This window comes from Conger conger, chromosome 10, assembly GCF_963514075.1.
Source record: "Conger conger chromosome 10, fConCon1.1, whole genome shotgun sequence".
NCBI classification, from domain to species: domain Eukaryota; kingdom Metazoa; phylum Chordata; class Actinopteri; order Anguilliformes; family Congridae; genus Conger; species Conger conger.
This window is the reverse complement of record NC_083769.1, coordinates 11,101,728-11,128,609: the sequence shown is the minus strand read 5'-3', so window position 1 is coordinate 11,128,609 and position 26,882 is coordinate 11,101,728. Positions and strand designations below refer to the sequence as shown.

The window sequence follows — 26,882 nt, the reverse complement described above, 5'->3', positions numbered from 1 at the left end:
CCAGCAGTATGAGCAGAGCGGTCCTCTGATGCAATAACATCGGAAATTGGCTCTGTAAAGTCGTAAATTCCCCATTAATGGAAACCACTTACACCTGTAGTCAGACCGTAAAAGTTAAAATGAGGAAATTAGTACAATGTGAAAATAAAAGCGTTGATTATCCAGCGTTTGACATTTCCAGACTTGCTCCCATCGCCCCAAAGGGACTTGTGCTGCTCCTTTTGATAATTAAAAACACTTTACAAGAAATCCATGTTTATTCCAGCAATAAGAATGGTCACAAAGTGCACACAGTATATACAATTATAGAAGCTTCATTACAATAATTTCTATACAGCTCAGAGTTGCAGCACTGCAATCCAGGAGGGGTAGGGTACACTTTCCAAGTTGTAAAATGACTTGGCCAATTAAAAACGTGAGCGTTAATGAAAGTCCAAGTGGCTTGAGAAGATATTTTCTTGCCACAGAGTTGAGCACACCAAGTGCATTATAAAATGGTTGGTAGTGCTAGGTTCCATAGCAATCTCCTCATCACATTTAAAAATCAGGAAACTGCAAAATCTTGTTTCCAAGCCTAGTAGACCTCCGATTTACTGAAATAAATTCTGGGCACGTGTCAGCTTTAGAGTCAGCTGTATTTCAGTTCTGTCAATTCATGAAACTGAAATTGAATTAATGCACTTGAAATATTGCCATATTATGCTATGGCATTTGTCAATGCAATAATAACACTTCAAATAATTTCCTCATTTGGCTGAATTGAAATACAACTGACCCAAATTTTGGTACATACTAAACCAGAAGGACTTGGCAGTTCTCCATGACTGTGGAAAGCTTTGAGACCTTATCAATACAATGCAATGCACACAAAATGTGCATGGAGGCTACAGGTTAACCTGGGTATGAATTTTTTTTTTTTTTTTAAGAAAAAAAAAAACACTAAAGCTTTGCTTTAGAATAACCATGGTAAGAATGTAAAATCCAATTAACATTTTTTTTACAAAGCACAAAAAAGCAGAAGACATACTCAAGGAGACTAACTTCGCCCAAAGCATTAATTAATTAGTTTGTGCCCATGCCTGCTTAATCTATCTGGGCTTGAAGTACGGAGAAAAATCTCAATGCAAAAACAATTCAACATTGTTTCAACAGAGCTTTAAAACACAAATAACGCATATCAGAATGTGCAAAAGAGTACAGTTTACGCATAGTACATATCATTAAATTGCAGTTTTGTAACATGAAATTAATGGCTTTCTCTATATTTGTAGGCACAAATGCATGCATTCCACAACACATTTACTCCAGTGCGAGATTATTTCAGTGTTTTGGACCGAGAACCCCACAACTTACACACCATCACACATCAGCATTCGCAAAACATGAAATACGCCTTTCCAAAGCACGAAACAAAAGAAATAACTCTTTGGCGTCTTCCAAATTGACATATTTACATCTTCATCGATGGACAGAAATTCCCCTCCATAACGCACCGATTTTCTTTATGACACTCAAAGCATCCTTAACATTAATTTTTAACAGTGGAGAATGGACCCAAGTCTGCCAAAACAATTGTATTAGAGCCATTCCCCATAACACACAAATATGGTATTCTCTTTCTGCGGTTTCAAATAAACTAGCCAGTAAAAGTTTATATCCTGTCAACACCTTGGAAAAAATTAGTTTCTTTAGTTTTTTACATTTGTAATATAGTTACAAAATGTAACTGTTTTTGTCATTTAAAGAAAAAAACAAACAAACACATTTTGTAAAAATGAATTCACAAAAAGGGAAACAAAATGACATAGAAAATTCTTTACATGCAGCATTACAATCTCCAGATCCCTCCAGTCTCAAAATTTAGGTCTCCACCTGTAACAAAAGACTAATGTAGTCAACAATTCAATCATGGAAATGTATTTTCTTTATTTATTTCTGTTATACAATGAATAACGTGTAAATTCTCTTTTTGGTAAGCCTTCCCACAAAAGGATCTTGTCAAAGAACCAGAGAAATGTGCAAAAACGGCATTATTTCTGAAGCCTGTTGCAGCATGTACTGTAAGAGAGGGTACAGGGATCTGCTGAAGTTGAAAGAAGTACCTTTTATTCAAACGGTATCTCAGACATGACTTTACTCAATGACCTGGGCCGCTTTGTGGGCTGCTGTGGTGACATCATTCACAAAGGTACCCTTGCTCATCCCTAGCTGTAAAACACACAAACAAAAACAATAATATTAGCTGGGGCGTTGAACATTTGCCAGATTGTAAAGTTGTTATTACCAGATAGGGGTCAATTAATTATTTTAAATACCTTGCTTATAAAATTGAAAAAATACATTTCACCAACATTCAGAAAAAAATTCCTTTCAAACAATTTGATTAGTGGTAGGTTTACTTTCCAAGGAACCAGCACTTAAAGAGTTACAAATGCATATGTGTTGACCCATGTCTTGCGAATGCCCCAGTCACAGCTGGTTTTGCCTTTGGCTGTGGCTGTGGCTGTGGCTGTGCCTGCAATTAGTTCCAGCCAGTTTGCCCTTGACAAAAAGCACTGTTTTCCCAAGAGCAAAGCCAGTCCATCACAATCCACCCAGGCTCCGTGTGACTGCCTTTCTGCATGTCGGGCCAGGCCCTCCAGCAGGGCACGGAGCCAGAGGGAACTGCAGCAGACTGGGCGTGGGTTATTGCCTGCCTAATTTGAGAACACAATGGTGGAGGGTTGAACCACTCTCTCCCGGTACACACTTGCTGCTCAAGGGAAACTTGTCGGGAAAGGGATAGAGAAATTCAAAACCCCTGTCTCTCTTCTATAACTGTATTGGGAATATCTGTTTAAAAAATATACATACATACATATATACATATATTCTCTTCCACTCAGTGAGCACTTATTTGTTAGACTTGTTTTTTAGACGTATTGGTCTTCTGTTGCTGTAGCCTATCCATGCAATATGTGTTCAGAGATGCTCTTCTGCCTGCCATTGTAATGTGTGGTTATTTGAGTTACGGTCACCACCCTGTCAGTTTTGACCAGTCTGGCCCTTCTCCTCTGACATCTCTCATTAACAAGGTGTTTCTGTCTGCAGAACTGCTGTTCACTGGATGTTTTCAGTTTTTCGCACCATTCCGAGTAAACTCTAGGGACTGTTGTGCGTGAAAATGCCTGAACCCTGTCTGCCACCAACAATCATTCCACGATCAAAGATCAAAGATCACATTTCTTCTCCATTCTGATGGTTGATGTGAACATTAACTGAAGCTCCTGACCCGTATCTGCATGATTGTATGCATTGCACTGCTGCCACAAGATTGGCTGATTAGATAATCGCATGAATAAGTAAGTGTACAGGTGTTCCTAATAAAGTGAACTTCTTACCTTCCATATCTACAAAATGAAACTAAATAAGGTTTCAAGACTTCAAGAAAAATGTATTAAAATATTTTTAGTGCCGTTTAACTGGTCAAAATGGTCAAAAGTTTTGAAAACTTGCTTTTTACAGTATTTGCACCTGAGAAGTCAGTGAGGCTTTAGCCCGAGGGTTAGCCCCCCGCCCCCCCTTTGTGCGAGCACGCTTGTGAGAACAGCCATGCGATGTTCTGGGCCTGCGATAACAGCCCTGAGGGCACACGACTCGTTCCTCTGGATTCCTCTACTATTCTGTTACTGCATTTCTCCTGGAATGGGTGTGGGTATGGGGGGGGGGGGGGGGGGTACGGGGGGGGTGCAGGACAGGGCAGGGCAGGGCAGGGCAGGGCAGGGCTGGTGGGGTAGGAGGAGGGGAGGGAGGGAGGAGGGGGATTACACAGCTGCACGGCTGAGAGCGAGCAAGCTCGGACAGACACAAACACGCCCGCACGCTCCACCCTTCTGGAAATTCCACAGCCGGGCGGGGACGTTCGCCCCCGCCTCTCACACTACACACATCCTCTCAAACCTGCCCCGCCCTGCCCTAACTGCCATCAAAAACCCCCCAGCCCCCCGGCCCCAGCCTTCCCTCACAACACTACACCAGCGCTACTCACCCCCACGTCCAGCGGGCTGTGGTGTCTGCAGGCATTTGCTCCTACCGTGCACCACCGTGATTTCACTAATGGGCTTATTATCTGAACCAAACAGGTAAAATAATGAGTGAAATCAGGTGGTGTAGCGCCGGGTAGCAGCACATCCCTGCAGACACCGTGGCCCACAGGACGTGGGGTTCAGGAGCACTGGACTACAGGAAAGGCACTTTCTTCTCCATGTCTGTCTAATTCCATATGCCAACAATGCATTATTAGGCCAATTAAAAGATTATCATTTTTACTGCCCGTTTTTTTCTTCCAGTCAATCCCAACAGTCCAACTGAACGTCCATTCCACTGCAACATTACATTACATTACATTTATGGCATTTGGCAGACGCTCTTATCCAGAGCGACGTACAGTTGATTAGACTAAGCAGGAGACAATCCTTCCCTGGAGCAATGCAGGGTTAAGGACCTTGCCCAAGGGCCCAACGGCTGTGCGGATCTTATTGTGGCCACACTGGGGATCGAACCACCAACCTCGATGCACCTTAACCACTACGCTACAGGCCGCAACGAAACCCTTAATCAGTTGTGAAGTTCACAAGCCTGCCTGGTCATGTGTAGGCAGGCACCCTTTCATCTCCCTGCAGTTCACCAGCTGAGCTGCACAGAACAGCCACAGATGCCACCACCAGGCTTAACCTCGTGTTTGAAGTGAAACAAAATGGCCGGTGTTGGCCACGCACGTGAAAAGTGGATTAGTGATGTTTGTGAAATTTGTTTGACGGATGGGTCGCACATCATGCGATATTAAAATATGACACGCCATCGCTTGCTGCCACTGGGAAGGGTGATTATTTTAGGACTTTGCATGCAGACTGGAGCCATGTGCACAAAGCCAACCTCTTGCCTCGCGTCTAAAACAGCTGTATTGTTTTCTTTTGAGTGCCTTTTTGAGTTTGGAGTCGTCAAATATCTCGACATCGTTCAGTTCTTGCAGATAAAATAACAATAATGATCTTATTTTATTTCTTTATTTTTTGGGTGGGGGGACATAAGAAGCAAGGTCCTTCAAACCCTCTGACTGAAACCTTCCTTCCGTGGGTGAGGCCATAGCCAATCATGCACCAGCACAGAAGGCTGCTGGCTGGTATCTGTGATGTACCTGGATCGATCAGGCACTACGCATACATGGTTTATGAATTCTCAATCCCAACCCCTGCCAGTAATATTTTCGCAGATGGTTTACCTTTTTAACGACACTTTGGAGGTCCTTCTCTGCCCACAGTCCATAAAGCAGGAGAGCAGCTGCTTTGCCGGATTTTGGAAAATACCTGAGAAAGCAAAACAGGCAAATGGCTCATTCCAGCTGAAGCAAACCGCAAGTAAAAGTTTCAGAATTCCAATTTCATGAAGTACGTTGGCAGACACTCAAGAAATGTTCTTTCTCTTGGCCTCAGGGTTAAAACGCAAAATAAACTCAGATTCTCAGGGGCACAAACACTGCATGGAGACATTATGTACAATATTCTCACTGTTGAGTTGATGAGCTGTGGCTGCGCCTTATAGCCATAAACATTTGTTGCTGGGAAACAGGGATACTTAGAAAGTACTGCTGGTATTACTTGACACCTGATAAATAATTGATCGATTGGCCAAACTCACCTGGTGTACCAGGTTTAAATTACTCCTGAGTAGAGGGGAGAATGGAAACCAGTAATAGGCCCGGCCACAAGGGCCAGGTTTGAGTATCCCTGCGGTAAGTTTTCTTTATTGATGCATTTTTTGAAAAACAAAAGTAAACATCCATCCATCCATCCATCCATCCATCCATCCATTATCTGACCCCGCTTATCCTGATCAGGGTTGCAGGGGGGCTGGAACCTATCCCAGCATACATTGGGCGAAAGGCAGGAATACACCCTGGACAGGTCGCCAGTCCATCGCAGGGCACACGCACCATTCACTCACACACTCATGCCTACGGGCAATTTAGACTCTCCAATCGGCCTAACCTGCATGTCTTTGGACTGTGGGAGGAAACCGGAGTACCCGGAGGAAACCCACGCAGACACGGGGAGAACATGCAAACTCCACACAGAGAGGCCCTGGCCAACGGGGATTCGAACCCAGGACCTCCTTGCTGTGAGGCGGCAGTGCTACCCACTGCACCATCCATGCCGCCCAAAAGTAAACAAACAAACAAAAAAGAAAACAGTTGCAAAGGCTACAATAACATCCCTCACCCATTAATGCTGAGGTCGCTCAGGGAGTTCACCAATGTCTTGTCCAAAACCTTCTTGCCCATCTCCGGCTCAGCGTTCAGAAGACTGTGGACCGTGTTGCAGGCCGTCGCCAGGTTATCGTCAGAGTCTTCTCTGTCGGTGGTCCCGGAGGCCAGTATGCCGGTCAGGTGGGGCAGAACTTGCCGGGCTGTGGACCAGAACGTAGTCGCATGGGTCACTCGCTGTATTCAAAAGCGCAAGTGGACTTAAAGACGAGCTGAAATCAAAATGAACTTTTTCCTCAATTTAGTCAATTCCTAACCATAACCATACCATCACTTCTTAAAGTATATCTTTTTTTGAAAAAATCTGAAATTGTGTATTTTCATTTCAATTAATGAGTGTGAATGAGTCTGTTTTTAGCATAATGCAGCTTTTTCTTCCTCTTGTAGGAGGACTGTCCTATTTTCCAGTCTGTATTTCACCCAGGATCGGTTAATATACAGCATATTCCACTCTATAAAGTCGCTGCAGAGTTGTGCCCTGTACCAAATCCATGAGCTGAGCAGACCTGGGTCAGGTACGCAATTGTTTTGGATTCAATACTTTTCTATGCTTTACTGAGCTAGTCTGGTGTATTTGAACTGACGAAGTGCTCTCAAAGTGCAAACCATGCCTTCTGATCCTCTTCACTGGCTCAATTGCACCAGGCACCAGGCAAGATCAATTGAGCAGTATTTGAATCCAAAACAAGTATGTTTGTCACCCAGGTACGGAGCGAATGGAGTAGAAGCCGCAGTTGCACCAGAAGCAGGCCACAGAGGCTGGTCCCCTCACCCAGAACTTTCTGGAGGCTGGGGTTGCGAGACAGGTTTCCCACCAGGGAGACAGCGGTCTTCTGCAAGCTGGGACTGGAGGACTGAAACAGGGGTATGATCTCGGGCAGACCGTTCAGCTTGTGCACGATGGTCTGGCTCATCGCACTGGGCACCTGGAGACAGACCAGCAGCCATTACCCCCTCCAAGCTAACATGCAGGTAAACTGTTACTACCACTGCTGCCTAAATCTAAACGGTTACCACCTGCAGGTAAACTGTTACTCAAATAAACTTTAAATAAATAAAAATACTACCACTGCCACCTAAATCTAAACCACTACCACCTGCAGGTAGACCATAACCACTACTGCCACCAAATTTAAAACATTATCACTTGTAGGTAGACCATAACCACTACTGCCACCAAATTTAAAACATCACTTGTAGGTAGACCATAACCACTACTGCCACCAAATTTAAAACATTATCACTTGTAGGTAGACCATAACCACTACTGCCACCGAAATCTAAACCGCTATCACCTGCAGGTAAACTGTTACCACCTGCAGGTAAGCAATAAAATTAAGAGGACATAGTTTCCCTGATTCTAGACACAGGAGGCTCACAACTCAAACAAATCTGAAAGCCCCCTGGGGGTTAGTAACTTGGGAAAATAACTGAAAGCCCCTGGCAAAATAACCCAGCACTCCGCTCACACAGACTAATTTGTAAAAATTACAATATTTTAACCTTCTTTTCAAACATTCTCACAATTTAGCCCGGACAAATTTGTGACCTTAATGTGACCTTCATAAAAAAAAACAATGACTCTAAAAATGTCTAGTCAAACAATCTCATAAAGGTACTGTAATGTAAATGAGTGAGTAACCTTTCGTATGTCAGATGTACAAGCTATCTTGCTCCCTATTTTCCCTAATAAGTCGTTGCTTGAGCAGAGAACCCGAGGGAAGTCAGGTGCTGCTCACTGATGGACAGTAATGCTGAGATTCTTCCACTTTTAAACCTTTTTCTCCTGCTCTCAGGGAGAAGGGTGTGCTTACCAGTCCCTTGGTGGCGGTGAGGTTCTGCAGAGTCCCAGCGCACGCCTCCAGGGTGGCGTCCTTCTGGCTGCTGCCCAGGAGGGAAAGGTAGGTCTGCACAGTTTTGGAATGGAAGAGCAAGCCCATGCCTTTGGGGTTGCTGTCCTCCGTCAAAGGGAAATTGAAGACGTTCTATGAGGGACACAGGGGAAACGCTGTGGGTTTTTGCAGCAGTGTTAACAAGCCCACGGATTTGACGTGCCAACCCTGTTACACCTTTCCCACAATTTCCCCACAACCTTTCCAACAATTCTGGTGTGTGCCAGACAGACCTCATCAGCAAATTTAATTACCTTTGCTTTTTTCATAAGCAAATTCAAGATGGATAATAAACGCCCCAAAATGTTATCCAAACTTGTGGTTTGACTCCTACAGGTTAGACAGTTTACAGAATCAGAGCATTTTGGGAAACGTTACAAAACGGCTTTTCCCGTACAGTATATACACTCACCAAGCACTTTATTACGAATTTATTTTCTTTATTACACCAATGTATTTATGCGATTATCTAATCAGCCAATTGTGTGGCAGCAGTGCAATGCATACAATCATGTAGATACGGGTCAGGAGCATCAGTTAATGTTCACATCAACCATCAGAATGGGGAGAAAAAGTGACTTTGACCGTGGAATGATTGTTGGTGGCAGACAGGATGGTTTGATTATCTCAGAAGAGGGGGAAGGGTGGGGAAGGTTGAAGACCAGACGAGCTGCTGCCAGACAACCAGACGAACCTCCTGCTCAAGCTTGCTGCTCTTGGGGCTGAAGCAGCCGATGGGGGAGCCCTTCTTGGAGGCGGTGTTCCTGGTGGGCGGTTGTGAAGCTGCAGTCATCTTGCTGAAATACTCCGGGGCCTCACTTTCCACCTGGTACGTGAGGTTGTGCAGGATGCACATGCAGTTTTCCACTGACTGTGGCAGGGAGGGAAACAGGGGCAGAGTCAGGGCCCAAGCCATACTTATTTGTCGAAGACTTAAAAGGTACAATAGGTCATTTCAGACTTCTAACGGTCAAGAGAGGAATTGCAGCAACAAAAAACGCTCAAACCACAACACGATTTATCTCTCCCTCTTCTCTGTCAACGCACTGATGTTGAAATGCCATTGGCTTTGGCAATGAATACCATTGTATTATATTATATTAATATATAATACACAATATAATTAATATATAATATTATATATATTATATTGTACTTTTAAAAACAGAGAAACTGGAATATTAGATTAAAATATGTGGTGGTTGAAAGAAGAAAAAAACTGCACAAAAATGCAATTCCTAGTGTCAGTTCAACCAAAAAATGCAAGGTATGTTCCCATTTGCACGTACTTATCTGTCCAGCCAGATAGGTTTCACTGAAATGCTTGTCATCGTCAACATATTTCCTGTATTTCACGCTGGTAAAACAGACCTTCATCCTGTGGCTTCAAAGCGCAGAACAAACGTACGTGTACAAATTGCACTTGCTAATATCCAAACCATGAATTTCAATATTAACTTGCTTTAATAAAGTGAGTTGCAAACAAGTTGTTAAATTGAAACTACAAAATGGAATTTCCCATCGGCACCACTCAAGTTTCATACTAGTCTGCCTGCCTGCTACAAAGCTGGTGTACTTTGGTAGAAGTAAACTAGTTAGATGGAACCTTGGAGAATATGAACTCTGTGGATGTGTTTGTGCTTCACTGCAATTTATTTGGAAAGAGGAGTTACTGTTGCATCTTTCATATAAAAATTTTTTTTAAGCTTAACATATTTATCACACACAATTTATCCAACAAATGTTTTGCTTCCAGATAATGTTAGGGAAAGGTTTCAATCTTGACAGAATTGTTCAAATGATTGGCTTTTACTACATATTCGGCTTAATGTTTACGATTAAACTTTTTTTATAATCTTTGCCAGTGATTACAGTGAATGCTGAACCCAGGATGTTACGTAAGAAAAGAAAAAACAGCACATATTTGCGCTGAAAAAAAAACACAAATATGTGAAATTCGATGCCAAGGCAGAACAGGTTCCGGGTCTGCCCACCTTGTCATCTGGGCTGTCTTCAGAAACGCAGGACTGGATGTAGCTGACCAGGGAGTCGATCAGCCCACGACAGGTCCTCATCGCCTGCCGTTCCCCTTCTTTCGCACAGCTCAGGTTTCTGTGATACGGACAAAAAAATAGTCGCTCATCTCGCATTGTTCATATTGGCAGTAGTAGGAATTAAGACGCAAGTCTTTACAACCATCAGCAAAAGGCTACTGTATACAGACCTGCATCAAACAAGCAAAATGTTAACTACTGTCACATTTAACAGTTCACAAATGTTTACACATTGGCCATCATCTTTCCCAAAAATTAAGTAACAGTGCAACATACTATAGCTACCACAGCTGCCATGGGGACAACACTGCGAGAGAAGAATTGAGTTGACAATTGTAAGTGTGGCGGCACGGACGGTGGGTAGCACTGCTGCCTCACAGCAAGGAGGTCCTGGGTTCGAATCCCTGTCGGCCGGGGCCTCTCTGTGTGGAGTTTGCATGTTTTCCCCGTGTTGGGTTTCCTCCGGGTACTCCGGTTTCCTCCCACAGTCCAAAGACATGCAGGTTAGGCTGATTGGAGAGTCTAAATTGCCCGTGGGTATGAGTGTGTGAGTGAATGGTGTGTGTGCCCTGCGATGGACTGGCGACCTGTCCAGGGTGTATTCCTGCCTTTCGCCTAAATGTATGCTGGGATAGGCTCCAGCCCCCCTGCAACCCTGTTCAGGATAAGCAGGTTAGGATAATGCATGAATTAATGAATTGTAATTACAAATTGTAATTTTTGTTTGTTTATGTTTTCAGAACACAGTTCCCCTTGATGAAAATGTCGACAACTACTTGGCACCCCAAACTTGACGCTAATCCACCCTGACGTTTGAATGTCATAAATGTAAAAATAATATGATAACCAGCCAAACAATTCGGAACAGCTGAAATCTGTCACTGAGGTGGGAGACAAGACATACAAAGAGCTAATCATTTTAGCATGGTGGAATATTTAATAACATTTGTTGAATATTTACTTGAGAAGATAACATAGGGCCAGCCTGATGAAAAAGCCTTAAGGGCAGTGCTGAGCAAATATACGCAGTGTACAATTCACCATCACCGGCATGTCAGTTAATATACTGCTTGCATCACGCCCTCCAGATCCTAGTACATCCTCCATTTTAGGAAAACCGACTCCTGTTGCGAAATACTTAGTGACATTCTGACTGGAAAAAATGTCCAGCAGCTATACTAGTACACATTAAATTTCCACATGGAAAAATGCTTGTCCACCAAGTGCATTAATTCAAACTTATAGCCAACAGCCAGCAGTTTAGTCTTTTGTTAGAAGTGATGACATGCAGGCAACTGCTAGCTAACTGTGAAGAGAAGGAGACTGTATTCGAGACCTGCTCTATCAAAATCATATTGACCCCAAAACACATTTAATCGAAAGACAGAGAATACCAAAGTTCTCTCTCTACTCCAGATGTCAAGGGAGTTGTGTCCCATTTCATTTTCAGTGCCACCAAACCATGTTTTTGAGAAAAGTTTTGTCGTAAGAGTTGGGAGACGACCATCACTGAGCGAAACTTGTCCTGTATAAACCCTTTAAACCAATATTTTTACTCTGAACATTTACTCTTGACATTAAGACATACAGACCATGAAAGTAAATACTTTAACATGTAGCCACAAATGCAGCTGATGTGGTTGTTTGGGACTGTGATCTGTGACAAGCTAGCTAGCCTCCAAACAATGCACAACTCGTTACTTTCACTTTGTCTAAAAGCTTAAAAAATATATTTTCACTCTAAATGTGGCATTAAGACTTGCAGATTATGAAAGGCAAGGTATAAAGGCAAGATTCAAATTGAAGCCTAAAATATCAAAAAAAATTTGCATTGACTTTTGGGAAATTGGCCATTGAAACTCACAATTGATTATGATGTGAAAGGGCCGCATTTGTGAAAGTGATTCATTGTGATTAAATTGAAGGTTTCCATTTTTGTTTTTGTCCCACAGCCTGACCAGTTAACATCAGCCATCACAGGCCCTGAGTGTGTCAAGATTCAAAATGTTATCTTGTGTGTCTTAAATGTACAATTATACGAAATAACATTCATTTATGTACGCTGGGATAGGCTCCAGCCCCCCTGCGACCCTGTTCAGGATAAGAGGGTTAAGATAATGGATGGATGGATGGAGTTGTAGTAAACAGTAGTCATTTTTTGGCCATGTAAAGGGTTAAAGTAAGAATAACAAACACAATAATTCCATGCACTTATATAGCGCATTTCTCATACTCAAAGCGCTTTACAGTGATGAGGGACAAAGTCACCACCGATGTGTAGCACCCACCTGGGTGAAGCAACGGCAGCCATTTTGTGTCAGAATGCATCAGCTGAAAGTACTTTAGTTTGAGTATCAGACCTCAGCTTTGACTCGGTGAAAGGGCAACTGCCCTTTCCGGAAGTCTCCGGGGGTGCTTACCGCAGGCAGCCTGTGGCGTTGTAGAAGACGTCGGGGTCGATGTTGTTGGTGGCGCTGCTTTCAGACCAGCAGGTGAAGGGAACCACGATGTTCTCTGTGAGAATGGGCAGGCCGCTCTCAATCAGCTCCGGCTTCAGACTGTCTGCAGATGACAAGTTCCACAGGAGCCCTGTGGAGACACATAATAATAATAATTTGTTATTTATCTGGCGCTTTTTTCCAAAGTGACTTACAGTTGATTCGACTAAGCAAGGCACAATCCCCCCTGGAGCAATGCAGGGTTAAGGGCCCAACAGCAGAGCTGATCTTATTGTGACTACACCAGGGCTTGAACCACCAACTTTCCGAGTCCCAGTCATGCACCTTAGCCACTAGGCTACAGGCTGCCCCAGTTACATGTACAAACAGGCTCATTAAGCCAAGTGCAACTGCCAAAAAATACCTCACCTAGCATCAGTGCTTCTAGAATGTTAGAGCAAATATCACGCAATCCTATTTTGACATGTGTCTCGCTCTATTAATAACTCCTCTTCAACATCGAAACAGGGTGCCATTACCACTATTTTTTTAGGCCCACCTACAAGTCTGTTCTACACCCTAACACCAGAAACTCAAACTGGAAGCTCCCATCGTTAAGGAACACCAAAGCTGAATACGAAGTATACAGAACCTGTGATATTGTATTACACAGAGAGATTTATATAGTGGGGAATTCCTCGTGTGGAATGTTGTTTTTTAATTGACCTGGCCTTTGCAATATGGTGGGGCCTGTTCCAGGCATGCAAGTAAGCACAATGCCAATGCTGTATGCTCCTTCTAGTATTGTCGAAAGAAATACGAAGACGTGAATTACTCTCTGCAAACAAGAAAAACACTTTCTGTTGCCAATAAGGTATGGACAGGATGCACACGAGGCACTGTGAAGCAGCAGGTGCCTTGCAATCTTGTCCAGTTTACAGCTATCAAGCAGCGTCTATGTAATGCTATGGTAAAACGGTAAACGGACTGCATTTATACAATTGATGCCTCTCATTCACCCATTCACTCGCACACCAACGGTGGCCGGCTGCCATGCAAGGCACCGACCAGCTCGTTGGGAACAACTGGGGATCAGACGTCTTGCTCAGAACCGGCCACCATCCGACTGCCAGACAACTGCTCTTACCTCCTGAGCTAATCTCGCTATGTGCTGTCAGTGGACATGTAGGTTCGTTTTATGGTTTTTAAACGCAATGCATTTAATATAGTAATATACACTCAGTGAGCACTGTATTAGGTATTTATTAGACTTCTGCTGCTGTAGCCTAGCCATTAGAGGTTCTGCATAGAACTGTTATAATGTGTGGCTATTTGCATCACTGTCACCTTCCCGTCAGCTTTGACCAGTCTGGCCCTTCTCCTGGTCAAAGCTGACAGGAAGGTGACAGTAATGCAAATACTGAGGTCGGACCTCTCTCATTAACAATGCATTTTTTGCCAGCAGAACTGCTGCTCTCTGAAAACCCTAGAGACTGTTGTGCGTGGAAAAAATGGGGAGATCAGCAGTTTCTGAGATACTCAAACCAGCCTGTCTTTTTAAATGTTTTCAAAGAGCAATGAACCTCATGTATTCATACAATGGGATGGGTGGATGGGTGGATTTGTAAAGAAAAATTAAAGCAGGAATGTCATTATTCAAGTTCACTGTGGGAAATTGAGGACAATTCTGTTGAAATTAGTGTAATGTTGTAACAACAAGCACCAACTAACATTACATAAGGATCACACACTTTGACACCCCCATTCGCTTATTTTTCTCCTCTTTTATCTTCTACTTGCTCCCGACTTGGAAGTCAAGCAAGGTCTGCCATCTTTAAGGACATTCCAACCTCTTAAATTTTCCTAGAAGTAAAGAACAAATTTTCCTTTCCTGTGAGGAAACGCACGCTCGTTCTTTGCGGAAGTATTTTTCCGAAAGCGTGACGTATAAATGATCGACCTGTTGCTCCACCTCTCCCCGTCCGCCACATCTGTAACTGACGTGGCTCTGAGCTGACGTTTGAAGGACCGAGGACATTCCATCTGCCTAATTCACATTTCCGTGTCTCCACTACTTTTTCATTCATAATTTCCTAGCCTGTTCCAATGGGTGCAGCTAGGGGCAAGAAAAACAACAAAGAAAAATGTCAAAAACAGAGGGGGAAAAAAAGGGATTGGAATGAGCCCAAACTTCCCGTTCCTAGGACCAACCACACTGTAGCATGTGACACGACCTCCGCCCGGGAGAGCAGCGCTGGGCTTCAATGACGCGGTGCGTTCCCGTACCTGAGAGCTGCTTCTGCGTCTCAGTGGAGCTGGTGTCCCGCAGCAGGCCCAGGGCCTCCGAGATGCCGCCGCAGCGCTGGACCTCCTGCTTGTTGGCGGCGTGTCTGAAGACCACGTTCCTCAGGGCGGCGGCGGCGGTCTGCTGGATCTGCTGGTTGGGGCTGCTCAGCAGGCCGACCAGGGCGGGGATCCCGCTCAGCTGGAACACCTGAGGGGCAGGGGCAGATTCGGGAATCCCCTCATGAAAAGGTACGAAAAAGGGACTCAAAAGGTACAAATGCTGGTCCCTGGGGCGGTACCCTATAGGTGCATACCGTTGTACCCCTAGCCAGCGATTTGTAACTAATTTGTACCTTTCTCTGCTCGGAAACTGTACTCAATTGTACCCAAAGAAGAAATGACTGTACTTCCCGTGGACATTTGGGAAATTTCATCTCTGAAAACATGTATAAAATGTACCTCCGCTGTCACTTTATTTCTGATAGTGTATGGAAACGTCTGCATACACAAACATTTAGGCGCGCACACACACGCACACACAGAAAATGACTGTACTTTCCGGGGACGTTTGGGAAATCTGATCCTTGATGAACAACAATGTACCTCCACTGTCTATATTACTATATTTCTGAGGTAGAAACTTCTGCATACACATACATGCATTTAGGGACACACACCTAAACATTCACATACACACAAGGGGGCACACAGACACACACACACACACACACACAAGCTTCACACAAGCTTCACACAAGCTTTACACAAGCTTCACACAAGCTTCACACAAGCTTCACACAAGCTTTACACAAGCTTCACACAAGCTTCACACAAGCTGCAGTGGGCATAACTTGCTCTGACCCGATGGGGGATTATGTTTCTATAGACAGTCAAAGATAATTTGACATTTCAGGAAAATTGGTTTTATTTGCAAGAAATGGCCAAACTAAAACACAAGGGTGACCAAACATCCAAACATATTTTTTACTGTGTTTAATTTTCTTATCAGTCATCACTGATCCCAGAACTACATTCAAAGTAATTTGATACATGTTATGTTAAAAAATAAAAGCAATGCCATGATCAGATTACGGACTACTTTGTCTCATTGAACTAGCCCTTCCATTAATAAAACGAGAAAATCAGGTTCATTGCTCAACCCTATCATCACAATCTGTATCATCATCATTATCATCATCATCATAACTGTCATAATCATAATGCCTGCTTCACATAACCATGAAACCGACTGTATAAATGCATTGCAGGCAAATAATCGCATTTCCTTACTCTAACTACAAATATCTTGCATTTAAAGCTTCCAAGTTTTAAACGGGTTGATCGATGCAGCCATTTTGTGGAGAGCTGGAGCAGACAGTGTTCATTATGAGCCAAATGAGCCAGTGGCACATTTGACCGGTCATACATGGTCATCCTTCACTAGCAATGCCTCTGAACCAGCATGCAACAAAATGCCTGCCACGAAGACAGCATGGGTGAAACATTTAAGAAAAAAACTCTAACTGTTGCAGTAGTAGCTTTGTAAAATGTGCCTTGTTTTGGCAAACTCGGTTAGGGTTAAGTTTAGGGCTAGCGATGTCATATCAGTGGTTGAAAACAATTCTGAACATTACTTTTATGGATGACTGTACTTTGTAATGTATGGAATTTTTTTTATGTATGGTATTACAAAATCTTTTTTTAGCATTTAATTTATACATCTGGCCAGATCAACTCTCACTGTCCCCAAAATATTGGACTGAATGTGAATGGGGGAGCATGTAGCTGAGTGGCTAAGGTATACGACTGGCACCCGGAAGGTTGGTGGGTCAATCACCGGTGTAGCCACAAAAAGATCTGTTGTTGGGCCTTTGAGCAAGGCCCTTAACATCACATTGTTCCAAGGGGGATTGTCTTGCCTAGTCTAATCAACTGTAAGTCGCTTAGGATAAAAGCAGCAAGTAAATAGCCCATTATTATTACTTATATCAAGGAAGAGAAGGCTCCGACTCACCTCCTCTTTCGCGCTGTCCTCCTTGAAGGTGCTGTGCTGGATGTAGGAGGCCCCCCGAAACTGGAGGCTCTCCTGCTGGTCGGAGAGATACTCCACCGCCTCTTTCATGGTGATGTCTGGGAGGCTTCCCCCCTCGTTCACCCTGTTCACAACATCAGGAACAGTGAGCCATTACGTCCACCGTCACCCCCGCGTTCACCCTGTTCACAACATCAGGAACAGTGAGCCATTATTTCCACCTGACGAGCTGGTTGGTGCCTTGCATGGCAGCCAATCGCCGTTGGTGTGTGAGTGTGTGTATGAATGGGTGAATGAGAAGCATCAATTGTACAGCGCTTTGGATAAAGACACTATATAAATGCCAACCATTTACCAAAGTGCTTGGTTGTAAAGTTTTGTTCTTTCAACGTTTTCCCCATCGCCAGTCCTTTTTGTTTGCTGCGCACTACCTTTTCAAACTGTTAGCTAATTTCGACTAAAGTTAACGAACATTAGAGGCAAACGTAATAAAAGTGCAAATATGTTTGGCGAACATTAGCTGACATTCGTAGCGAACCGAAAAAAAGTGTGAATATGTTGGCGAACGTTAGCTAACGTTAGCTAAAGTTTGCCGTTTTGAACGCAATGACCAGCGATGCTCACTTACCCCACGAACTCGCTCTTGGTGGTCTTGGCGGTGGCCATCTTGACCTCCCCGCTGGAATGGGCGGAGGCAGAGGCCGGGCGGCCCGTGCGCACCGGGCCGGTGATGAAGCCGCTGGTGCTGAAGCCACTGGTGCCGAAGACGCTGCTGCTGCCGTTGACGACGGTGTGCATGCTGGTGCGGTTGGAGCGGGACTGCTGGGATTGCAGGGTACTGCGGTTCCGGGCCCGCGTCACGACGGCAGGGGCGTCCAGCGCCGGGTCGCTGCGGCTGGGCTTCAGCGCGCCGGGCGGGGGGATGACGTACCCGTTGGAGGCGGCCACCTGGTTGACGCGGTGCTCCCATTGGGTGGAGGTGCTGGCGTACCGCCTGCCCAGGCTCTTTGTGGACATCGTGCGGTTCTGCTGGACTTGGCCGGCCTGGAGGGAAGTACAGTAAACCCAGGGAATGTTTTTAGCAGGACATACAGAGCGCATAAACCCTGAGTACATTTTTTAGCGGGATATACAGAGCGCACAAACAGAGGAAATGTTTTTAGCAGGACATGCAGAGTCATCATGAATTTTGATGCACCTCCTGATCCACCACCTGTCATTCAGCCCTTTAGGCATCAAGTAATAAATTGAATATTTTCTGAGAAAATTCGATTTACATCTGACTGCATAATCTAGGAAAAGTGTATAGCTTAAAATACCAAGTGAACTGCCATCTATGAGCCCTTAAGTATAGCCCTGAATCAATAGGCCCGGCCAAGAGAACTCCTTCCCTGGGCTATATAAAATAAAATATAATATATAAGAATAAAGTGCTTTTTGGCTTGTCAAACAAGGAGTATGGCAAAGCAGCACTATCCGATTTGACCCTCATGGCTAACTACCTGGGTTCCTACAGCTTTACTTTTATTTAAGGTATTCATTTTAAAATTACCTACACCCTGCTGACTCCATCCATCCATCCATCCATTATCTGAACCTGCTTATCCTGAACAGGGTCGCAGGGGGCTGGAGCCTATCCCAGCATACATTGGGCGAAAGGCAGGAATACACCCTGGACAGGTCGCCAGTCCATCGCAGGGCACACACACCATTCACTCACACACTCATACCTATGGGCAATTTAGACTCTCCAATCAGCCTAACCTGCATGTCTTTGGACTGTGGGAGGAAACCGGAGTACCCGGAGGAAACCCACGCAGACATGGGGAGAACATGCAAACTCCACACAGAGAGGCCCCGGCCGATGGGGATTCGAACCCAGGACCTCCTTGCTGTGAGGCGGCAGTGCTACCCACTGCACCATCCGTGCCGCCCTGCTGACTCCAAGAGCAAGAATTTTGTTCTTATCAACTTTTGAGAAAGTCACAAGCCGAACAATCAGCGTCGTTTCCACATAATCCTTATTAGCCACAGTCTTCACTGTGATTTTTACTGGGGGTTTTCCCAACTGTACTACAAAGAGCGTGGAAAATATCAGTTGTTGAATCTCCAAGCTCTGCCAAGCTGCCAACACCCATAAGCAAACATTTTGACTGATAACACCTTTAGCCATTAGCCTAGTCAACCAGCAAAGTAACAATTTAGTGTCACTACAAACAGCACACTATAACAATGTATAATACTGAATTCAAGTGTAAAAGCATTGAAGTACAGGTACATGATTAACTCATCAATTCCCACAATGCAAGTCCTATCAGCAGTGATACAAGCTGGGGAGATAAGACACCCCTTTGATGTCGAAACAAGGGCGGGTCCCGATATCGCTCTCTCAAAAATCACTGACTCTGGAAACGACTGCAGGGTAGGAAGCAAGCATGCCAGGACGCATGCACTGGTTCCGTCTGACGCCTGCTAAACCATTTCCCAGGGGGACGTGCTTTCCCGCTCCTGCACGGAAACTCAATCCGCGCCTTCGGCTCCGCACCACCGCGCTCACAGACAGTTACGTGCTGAGGTCCAGCGGGCAGACTCCTTTGCCTCTTATATAACACTCGTCCCATCTGCCTCAGGGTGTTGAGAGTGAAAGCGGCCTTCGTTCACTCCCTTTATGTGTCAAATAACACTCTTTATTTACCCATATTTTATTTTATTTCCTCAAAGCTGAGCACAAAGCTGGTAGACACACGCCCAAAAGACTACCAGTCTATCGGGAATTCTAAATCTATCGACATACAGTAGCCACAAAAGGTCAACAGTATAAAATTGTGTGTAAAGAACAATTCTGGAGCAATAGGTGGCAGTGAAATGAAATTACTGGTGGCACAATTAGTGATTATAAGGCTCTTCAGATCAGGTCTCCTTGAAAAGCAGGGACACACTATTAAAAAGCCAAACACACTACTAAACCTGGCATGCATTATTCATTTTTATTTTTCATTGTATATACAGTGCCCTCCAAATGTTTGTTTATTGTACGGTGGAATTAGTTATTTTTGCTGTATACATAAAGCTGCAAGGCACATTTCACAATGGTCGCAATATTGAATAAGGTTACCCATAACAACATTTACCTGATACACCTAGCTCCATAATTTTCTGCACGTTTTACAATAGGACAACTGGTGTGAACAAGGTCCTATTGTGACTGCTGAATCGAGGCTAAAATACACCCAAGTGGTGCTGGATTTCTCTCAGAACAGCTCTCTATGAGCATGACCGTTCCCTGATATGTTTCTAAACTACATAGTGCAGTTTTTGAGACAGGCACTTGGACTTGAGGTCAAACGTTGAATACGGATCAAAAGTAAACGCAGAACCAGTTTAGTGAAACTGCGGTTTTTGTGTCAAGTCAACCACAGCTGAAAATGAAAGTTCACAGATGTCTGACAGGTCAGGTGTTTCCTCTTGATTTTAGCATTTGCTTTCATCTGTGGAGATTTGGAGTCAGAAGGCATACACCATCATGAAGACCAGAGGACTAGCTTTGGCTGAAAAACTTAACTGTAAGCTAAGAGCCAAATTAAAGGTACAATAGGTAAGATTTATGTGTTAGAACATTGTTACAAGACCATTGTAAATTCCTTCCTATCATTGAAAAAGGCTCACTGACAAGTTGACGCACCCTCTGCCTGTGTTTATAGTCCTTAAATTCAGGTTTCAAAATATACAGTTGACGGCCCGACACTCTGTACCAAAACATTGTATAACTGTACAATAATTCAAGCTCATTGGTTGAAAATAGGTTCTAATTGCCACAGCCAATGGCGTTTCAACATCAGCGTGTTTATAGAGAAGGGGGAGGAATAAACAGTGTGGTGGTTTGAAGGTGTTTGTTACCGCTATTCCGTTAGAAGTTCGAAATTACCTATTGTACCTTTAGGGACAAGAGCATAGAAACTGGCTGTATCAAGTACAGGAGTTTGGAAACCTTTATTGAAAAATAAAGAAACCAGTCGGCCAAGACAGACAAACTGCCCTGGAACACCATGAACAACAGAAAGTACTAGAAGTCCCTAATCGGAATGCTGGCAAAATTTACCTTGGAAGTTCAGGACATAACATTTGGCATAACATTTTATTTGACTTCTGCCAGCTAACTGTTCGCATGTGCCAAGTTCACAAAGTCCAAAATATCACAAGCCACCATATGGGGCGGCCTGTAGCGTAGTGGTTAAGGTAAATGACTGGGACACGGAAGGTTGGTGGTTCTAATCCCGGTGTAGCCACAATAAGATCCGCACAGCCGTTGGGCCCTTGAGCAAGGCCCTTAGCCCTGCATTGCTCCAGGGGAGGATTGTCTCCTGCTTAGTCTAATGAACTGTACGTCGCTCTGCATAAGAGCGTCTGCCAAATGCCAATAATATAATGTAATATGCAGATGACCTTGAGTGCAGGATGAGAGAGGTCACACTGCATCGATAGTAAGAGCTGAAAGGCCAGATTTGAATTGGCAAAAGCCAGAAGAGTTGTGGAACAGTTTCATAGTGCAAAATACACCTTTATCAATGTGATGGACTGGCGAAAGAGTGGCAAAAGGAAGGAACAGCCTTCAGGGTAATAGAGTAAACAAAATAAGAAACAAAAAAAAGGCTTTTAAAAAGTGAATGCCCTGTCCCAAAGCCACCCCTGCAGTCACCAGGATCATCAGACCAGGGTACACAAGGCAAAAAAACGATATGCCATTGTCCTGAAGTGCAAGTCAGCTCTAATATCGCTTGAGATGACTTGTGTGGGGACAGGGCATTCACTTTTTAAAAGCCTTTTTTTTGTTTGTTATTTTGTTTACTCTATTACCCTGAAGGCTGTTCCTTCCTTTTGCCACTCTTTCGCCAGTCCATCACATTGATAAAGGTGTATTTTGCTCTATGAAACTGTTCCACAACTCTTCTGGCTTTTGCTGTACTGCAGTGCTGCATATGAAATTGCAAATTGGGGAGATTTGCAATTTGTTATTGTGGATCAGCGGTTCTTGGCTGACTCATTAACTATCTTGCTAAGCAAGTTTTGTCATCTAGATTCCCATGCACAATAGCTAACTAGCTAATGTTATACAGGCTAATGCCCATGTTGCAAGTTTGCTTGTTAGCCAAACAAACAAATTATTAGTGCGTCACACAGTTGTAATGTATTAGTGATAAGCTCTACAGCAGTGGTTCCTGGAGGTCTACAGCCTCATATGTTTTCACTCCAGCCCTAACAAAGCACCTCATTCCACAGCTAGAGATCTCATTGAGCTAGTCAGTACAACAAGTGTGCCAAATTAGGATTGAAATAGAAGCGTCAAAAAGGCAGCAGCTCAATTTAAATTTACATTCCAAATTGTACCGGTATGTTAAATTCCACCTTGCCGATCAAATTGAGAAAACAGTTTGAGGAACACCGAAAAGTGTGGGCGCTAATTTCCTTGGTGTCTTTATTTTTGTGAATAAATGTGTTGCAAAGTCCTTCTGTTTTGACCATGGGCCCATGGGAACAAAGTTTTGATTTTATGCACAAAAAAAGGGGGGAAACGTCCAACGCTCTGCTTCCCGTTTTCCGCAGATGCAAAATCCCCTCGTGAGCCCTCACCTCTGGCCCTCTGTCAGACAGCCTCTTCAGGATGTTTCAGAGATTAAGACACAAAGGAGAGGCCTGAAGCTCCCGAACACAATGGCGGAGGGAGGGTGCCAGGTTCTCTCTGTGTGCTCGAAGTTCTCTTCCTCGCCATGTCAGCAGTCGCGCGGTGAGTATTTCAGCGTGAAATGGCCGCCGCATATCATCCGAGTAGGGCAGCGCTACACCTCCCGATTTCACTAATGAGCGTATTACCTGAACCCAGCAGCCAAAACAGTGCATTTAATTTCACTAACAGGTGGTGTAGCGCACGGTAGGAGCGAATACCTGCAGACACTGCGGCCCGCGGGAACGTGGAGTTGAGTAACGCTGAAGTAGGGGATGAGGTATGCTCCTTTCGCTGAAGAGCAATACTATGACTTCACCATCATTCTTTTCTTGCACAGATGTTGATGCCCTACAATGCCCTAAATGCAATGAACAGCTTGCACTCTACACCAACAAAAAAAGTATTTATTGTCTTTATTGCCGTGACAAATTTTCTTTGTGTTCGCACCAAGGATCAAATATCTACTGTGTGTCTTTAGCAGGTAATGTAGTGCGTTCCTACTCTTGACAGTTGCAAACACTCAATGTCAGTGCACAACTTCCTGATCCGCCTTGACATATAGGTGTCTATTTTCAATTCCAAGGGCTTATAACTGAAACGCTAGAACCACTGATCAGAAGACAGAAGGTATTGTAAAGACGTTGTTTAAAATTAAATTAAAAGAAAAAAGAAAAAATACTATACTACAAAAATAACTATATATATTTCACACAGCAAAACAAAGATTGCGTAAAGCAAAACTTAGAGATAACATGATTCTCAAAGATTCAATACTAAAACAATGTTTTAATCCTCTGTTAAAATTATCCTAGCAAAAAGGACAACAACTGAAACATCCTACTCTAAAATACAAAATGAGAGGCAGCTCTATTTTATATTAAACAAATCAGCAGACTGTACTCAAATACGGTTCCTTTCATTTGGAAGAAGAATCCTATGCATTGTGCATTTGTCCTTGACTGTTTTACTTGCCAAGGCAACAGATCAAAAGGGAACTGTAAGGGGTACATAGTATTAGCATTTACATTGGATTAACCACTGTATGATATCCTGGGTCTGTCATCTATGCCATATTATAATTAACTAGAATAGCTGGTCAGCTAATTCATTTTAATTGGCAGGTCCACTCAATGTACTTTGAGGTCAGTGGATGTTATTATGGGCTAAAGTGCCAAGCAGCTGCAAGGTGCGCAGATTCAGAAAATGATACTTTTGCACTCTGAAGCACAGCCCAGTCTAGACTGAGATAAAACAGGAATGTAATAAAGTGCCTTCTACACCATGGAGCTTGGAGAGCTCACAGTAAACACAGATGTTCAGTCCTCTAAGGCAGCCAGCTGGTGCTGTGGAGCAGCACAGACAGCTACATCAGAATCCCCTCAAAGGGGGCTGTCCGGAAGGACTGATATTAGCGGCTAAGACTGCAGTTAAAATATTGGGTTGCCATACAGCAATATTCCGTATATTCCGAGGTGGAAGGCCAAGCACCGCCCTGGAACACCATGAACAACAGAAAGTACTAGAAGTCCCTAATCCAAGTTCACAAACCAATTTTCAACCAATGAGCTTGAATTATTGTACAGCTATACAATGTTTTGGGACAGAGTACCGGCCCGTCAACTGCATATTTTAAAACCCGAATTTAACAACTATAAACATAGGCAGAGGGTGAGTCAACATGTCAGTGAGACTTTTTCAATGATAGGAAGGGATTTACAATGGTCTGGTAACAATGATTTAACAAAAAAAATCTTAACTATTGTACCTTTAATTCAATTAAGAACTAAAATCAAGTTGCCCTCCTATACTTGGTAATAGGTACAGGACAGCACAAAAGCACAAGCATATAGACAGTGGGTGGGTGTGAAGATTACGATTCCTTACCTTTCTGTTGAGCAGAGCCGTTCCTGTGGAGTTACTCCGGGAAAAGATGGTTCCATTGAGCTTGGCTGGGGAGAACTTGAATGATCGAAAATCACTGGTCTCAGTGGTAACCTCGGGGCCTGCAGAAAACAAAATGGACCAAATTAACCTTGTGTCCATGTACTGTGTCGTGAAACATTATGTGCCCCCTTCCTGGCTTCGTCCATTATTGCATATTTGTCATGTTAAATGTGAAATTATTATTTAATTTAATGACAATAATTCATCAAACACCAATAATCACCAATGTGAAAAACTTCATTACTGGTTGGACTAACTTTTGCAGCAATAACTCCAAGACATATTTTTTCTTGATTTGGCTCTGTAGTCCACAATTGTGGATTTTTATATTTTAAATGAATTCCTATGTGCTTCAACGACAGATAGACATATAAACACTAATGTAGCTGTATATTTCACCATGCAGTAACGGCAACACTTTTTATAATCCCCCATGTCACAGCAATAATGTTTGGGACAAATGGCATCAAAGGTTTTTCAATTTAGTCAGGTGAACTCAATTGCTTCCTTAGTGCAGGCATACAAGAGCTTTCAGTATCTAGTCTTGATGCTAGGCTTTTGATTGGCTTTGGAGTCTGCTATTGACATTTGTCAACATGAGATAGCTGTACCAATAAATGTCAAGGAAGCCATTTTGAGGCTGAGAAATAAGAAGCAAATAGTCAGACTTAGGCCAAACCTTAGGGACATACAAACTGTGGAACATAATTGGGAAGTAAGAGTGCACTGCAAGAGTTTAGTAATCACAAAGAGCCTCATAGGCCAAGGAAAACCTCTACAGTTGATGACCGAAGAATTCTCACCATAATTAACAAAATGAAGTAACACCTGAGCAACAGATCAGAAACTCTTTTCAGGAGACATGCATGGAAGTGTCAGTGACTACTGCAGACTACTGAAGCCTGCATAGTTCTGAGAAAAGGTCTTATGGACAGATGAGATCAATATCGACTCGTATTGGAAAGATGGCAAGTACAAAGCATGGAGGCCATAAGGAACTGCCCATTATCCAAAGCACCCATCTCATCTGTGTAGCACAGCGGTACAGTTGATTAGACAAAAAGCAGGCTAAAATCCCCCCTAGAGCAATGTGGTGTTAAGGGCCTTGCTGAAGAGCCCACAACAGCTGTGCAGATCTTATCGTGGCTACACCAACTTTCCAGATCCCAGTCATGTACCTTAGCCACTAGGCTACCCGCTAGGTTGTGGTTGTGGTTTGGACATGTATGACTGCTACAGATACTGACTTACTTGTCTTCATGGATAATATAACTACTGATAGCAGCAGCAGAATGAATTATGAAGAGTAGTAAAGTATCCACCCCCATCCAAAATAGTCTCTTTTCCACACCTTAACTACAAAGAGCACGTACATACACCGCAGCAGACAGAGCACCACATTGCAAGATGGTCCTTGCATAGCCGGTCCCTAGCAGTCATGCAGCTATTGACAAAAGTTCTCACTCTGGTTTCCTCATACTCTTTTGACGAAGAGTTATTTTGTGCAGAACTCTGGTGGCGGCGGAATATTAGACAATAATGATGCATTTCCTAGCAATTAATGTCGTTATGAATAGACGACACTTGAGGGTCTTCTCTGTTAAAACATTTGTGCTACAGAACCGAGTTGAATACCGAATTCCAATCGATTGGCCTGGGAAGTCCCAGCCAAAGGGTGAAGCGTGAAGCAGGTCAATTGAAGCTGACACTTTAACCTCACATTTATAGTACCATTTCAAGAAATGTTGTCAATGTCCAAATGCTTACAGAATGCACTTGGTTCCACCATGAAGAAAGTAAAGCACTTTTCACACCCCATCAAAAGGATAGGTGGTGAATGCGGTCTCGCCTATCAGATGGGGGCACAGAGGTAGAGACGGAGGATGAGGCAGAGATAGAGAGATGAGAGGATTTGAAGTTAGAGGCAGGAAGAAACTGACCATCCATAGACCAGGAGCAACATTCATTAATAGTAAAAATAACAATGATGATAATAATAATAACAATAATAATAATAATAATAATAATAATAATAATAATAATAATAATGCACTTCATTACCGATATTGCTTCTCATAAATGTACCTTTTTCTACTTTCTCTTTTACGATTTACATTTGCTGTGCCAAATGAGCACACTGGGATTTTATATTATATATTTTATACTACTGTGCGTTCACCTGGTGTAGTTGATATTGTTGCCTTCAATCATAT

The 26,882-nt window shown here is 43.5% G+C and overlaps 1 protein-coding gene across 1 annotated transcript in view; it reads right to left on the bottom strand.

Annotated features, from left to right (window-relative positions):
* Window positions 1–238: 238 nt before the first annotated feature.
* The window catches only part of LOC133138075 (plakophilin-1), a 30,822-nt gene continuing 4,178 nt past the window's right edge, over window positions 239–26,882 (bottom strand). Inside the window, exons 2-14 of the mRNA XM_061256524.1 lie at window positions 24,610–24,728; window positions 17,632–18,047; window positions 16,986–17,127; window positions 14,972–15,179; window positions 12,668–12,836; window positions 10,188–10,305; window positions 8,888–9,064; window positions 8,116–8,286; window positions 7,074–7,227; window positions 6,258–6,444; window positions 5,261–5,345; window positions 2,103–2,208; window positions 239–1,872 (exon numbers count right to left, since the gene is read on the bottom strand). Of these exons, the coding sequence (XP_061112508.1) occupies window positions 2,134–2,208; window positions 5,261–5,345; window positions 6,258–6,444; window positions 7,074–7,227; window positions 8,116–8,286; window positions 8,888–9,064; window positions 10,188–10,305; window positions 12,668–12,836; window positions 14,972–15,179; window positions 16,986–17,127; window positions 17,632–18,047; window positions 24,610–24,728 (2,021 nt within the window). The 3' untranslated portion in view covers window positions 239–1,872; window positions 2,103–2,133. The remainder of the gene's footprint in view (window positions 1,873–2,102; window positions 2,209–5,260; window positions 5,346–6,257; window positions 6,445–7,073; window positions 7,228–8,115; window positions 8,287–8,887; window positions 9,065–10,187; window positions 10,306–12,667; window positions 12,837–14,971; window positions 15,180–16,985; window positions 17,128–17,631; window positions 18,048–24,609; window positions 24,729–26,882) is intronic.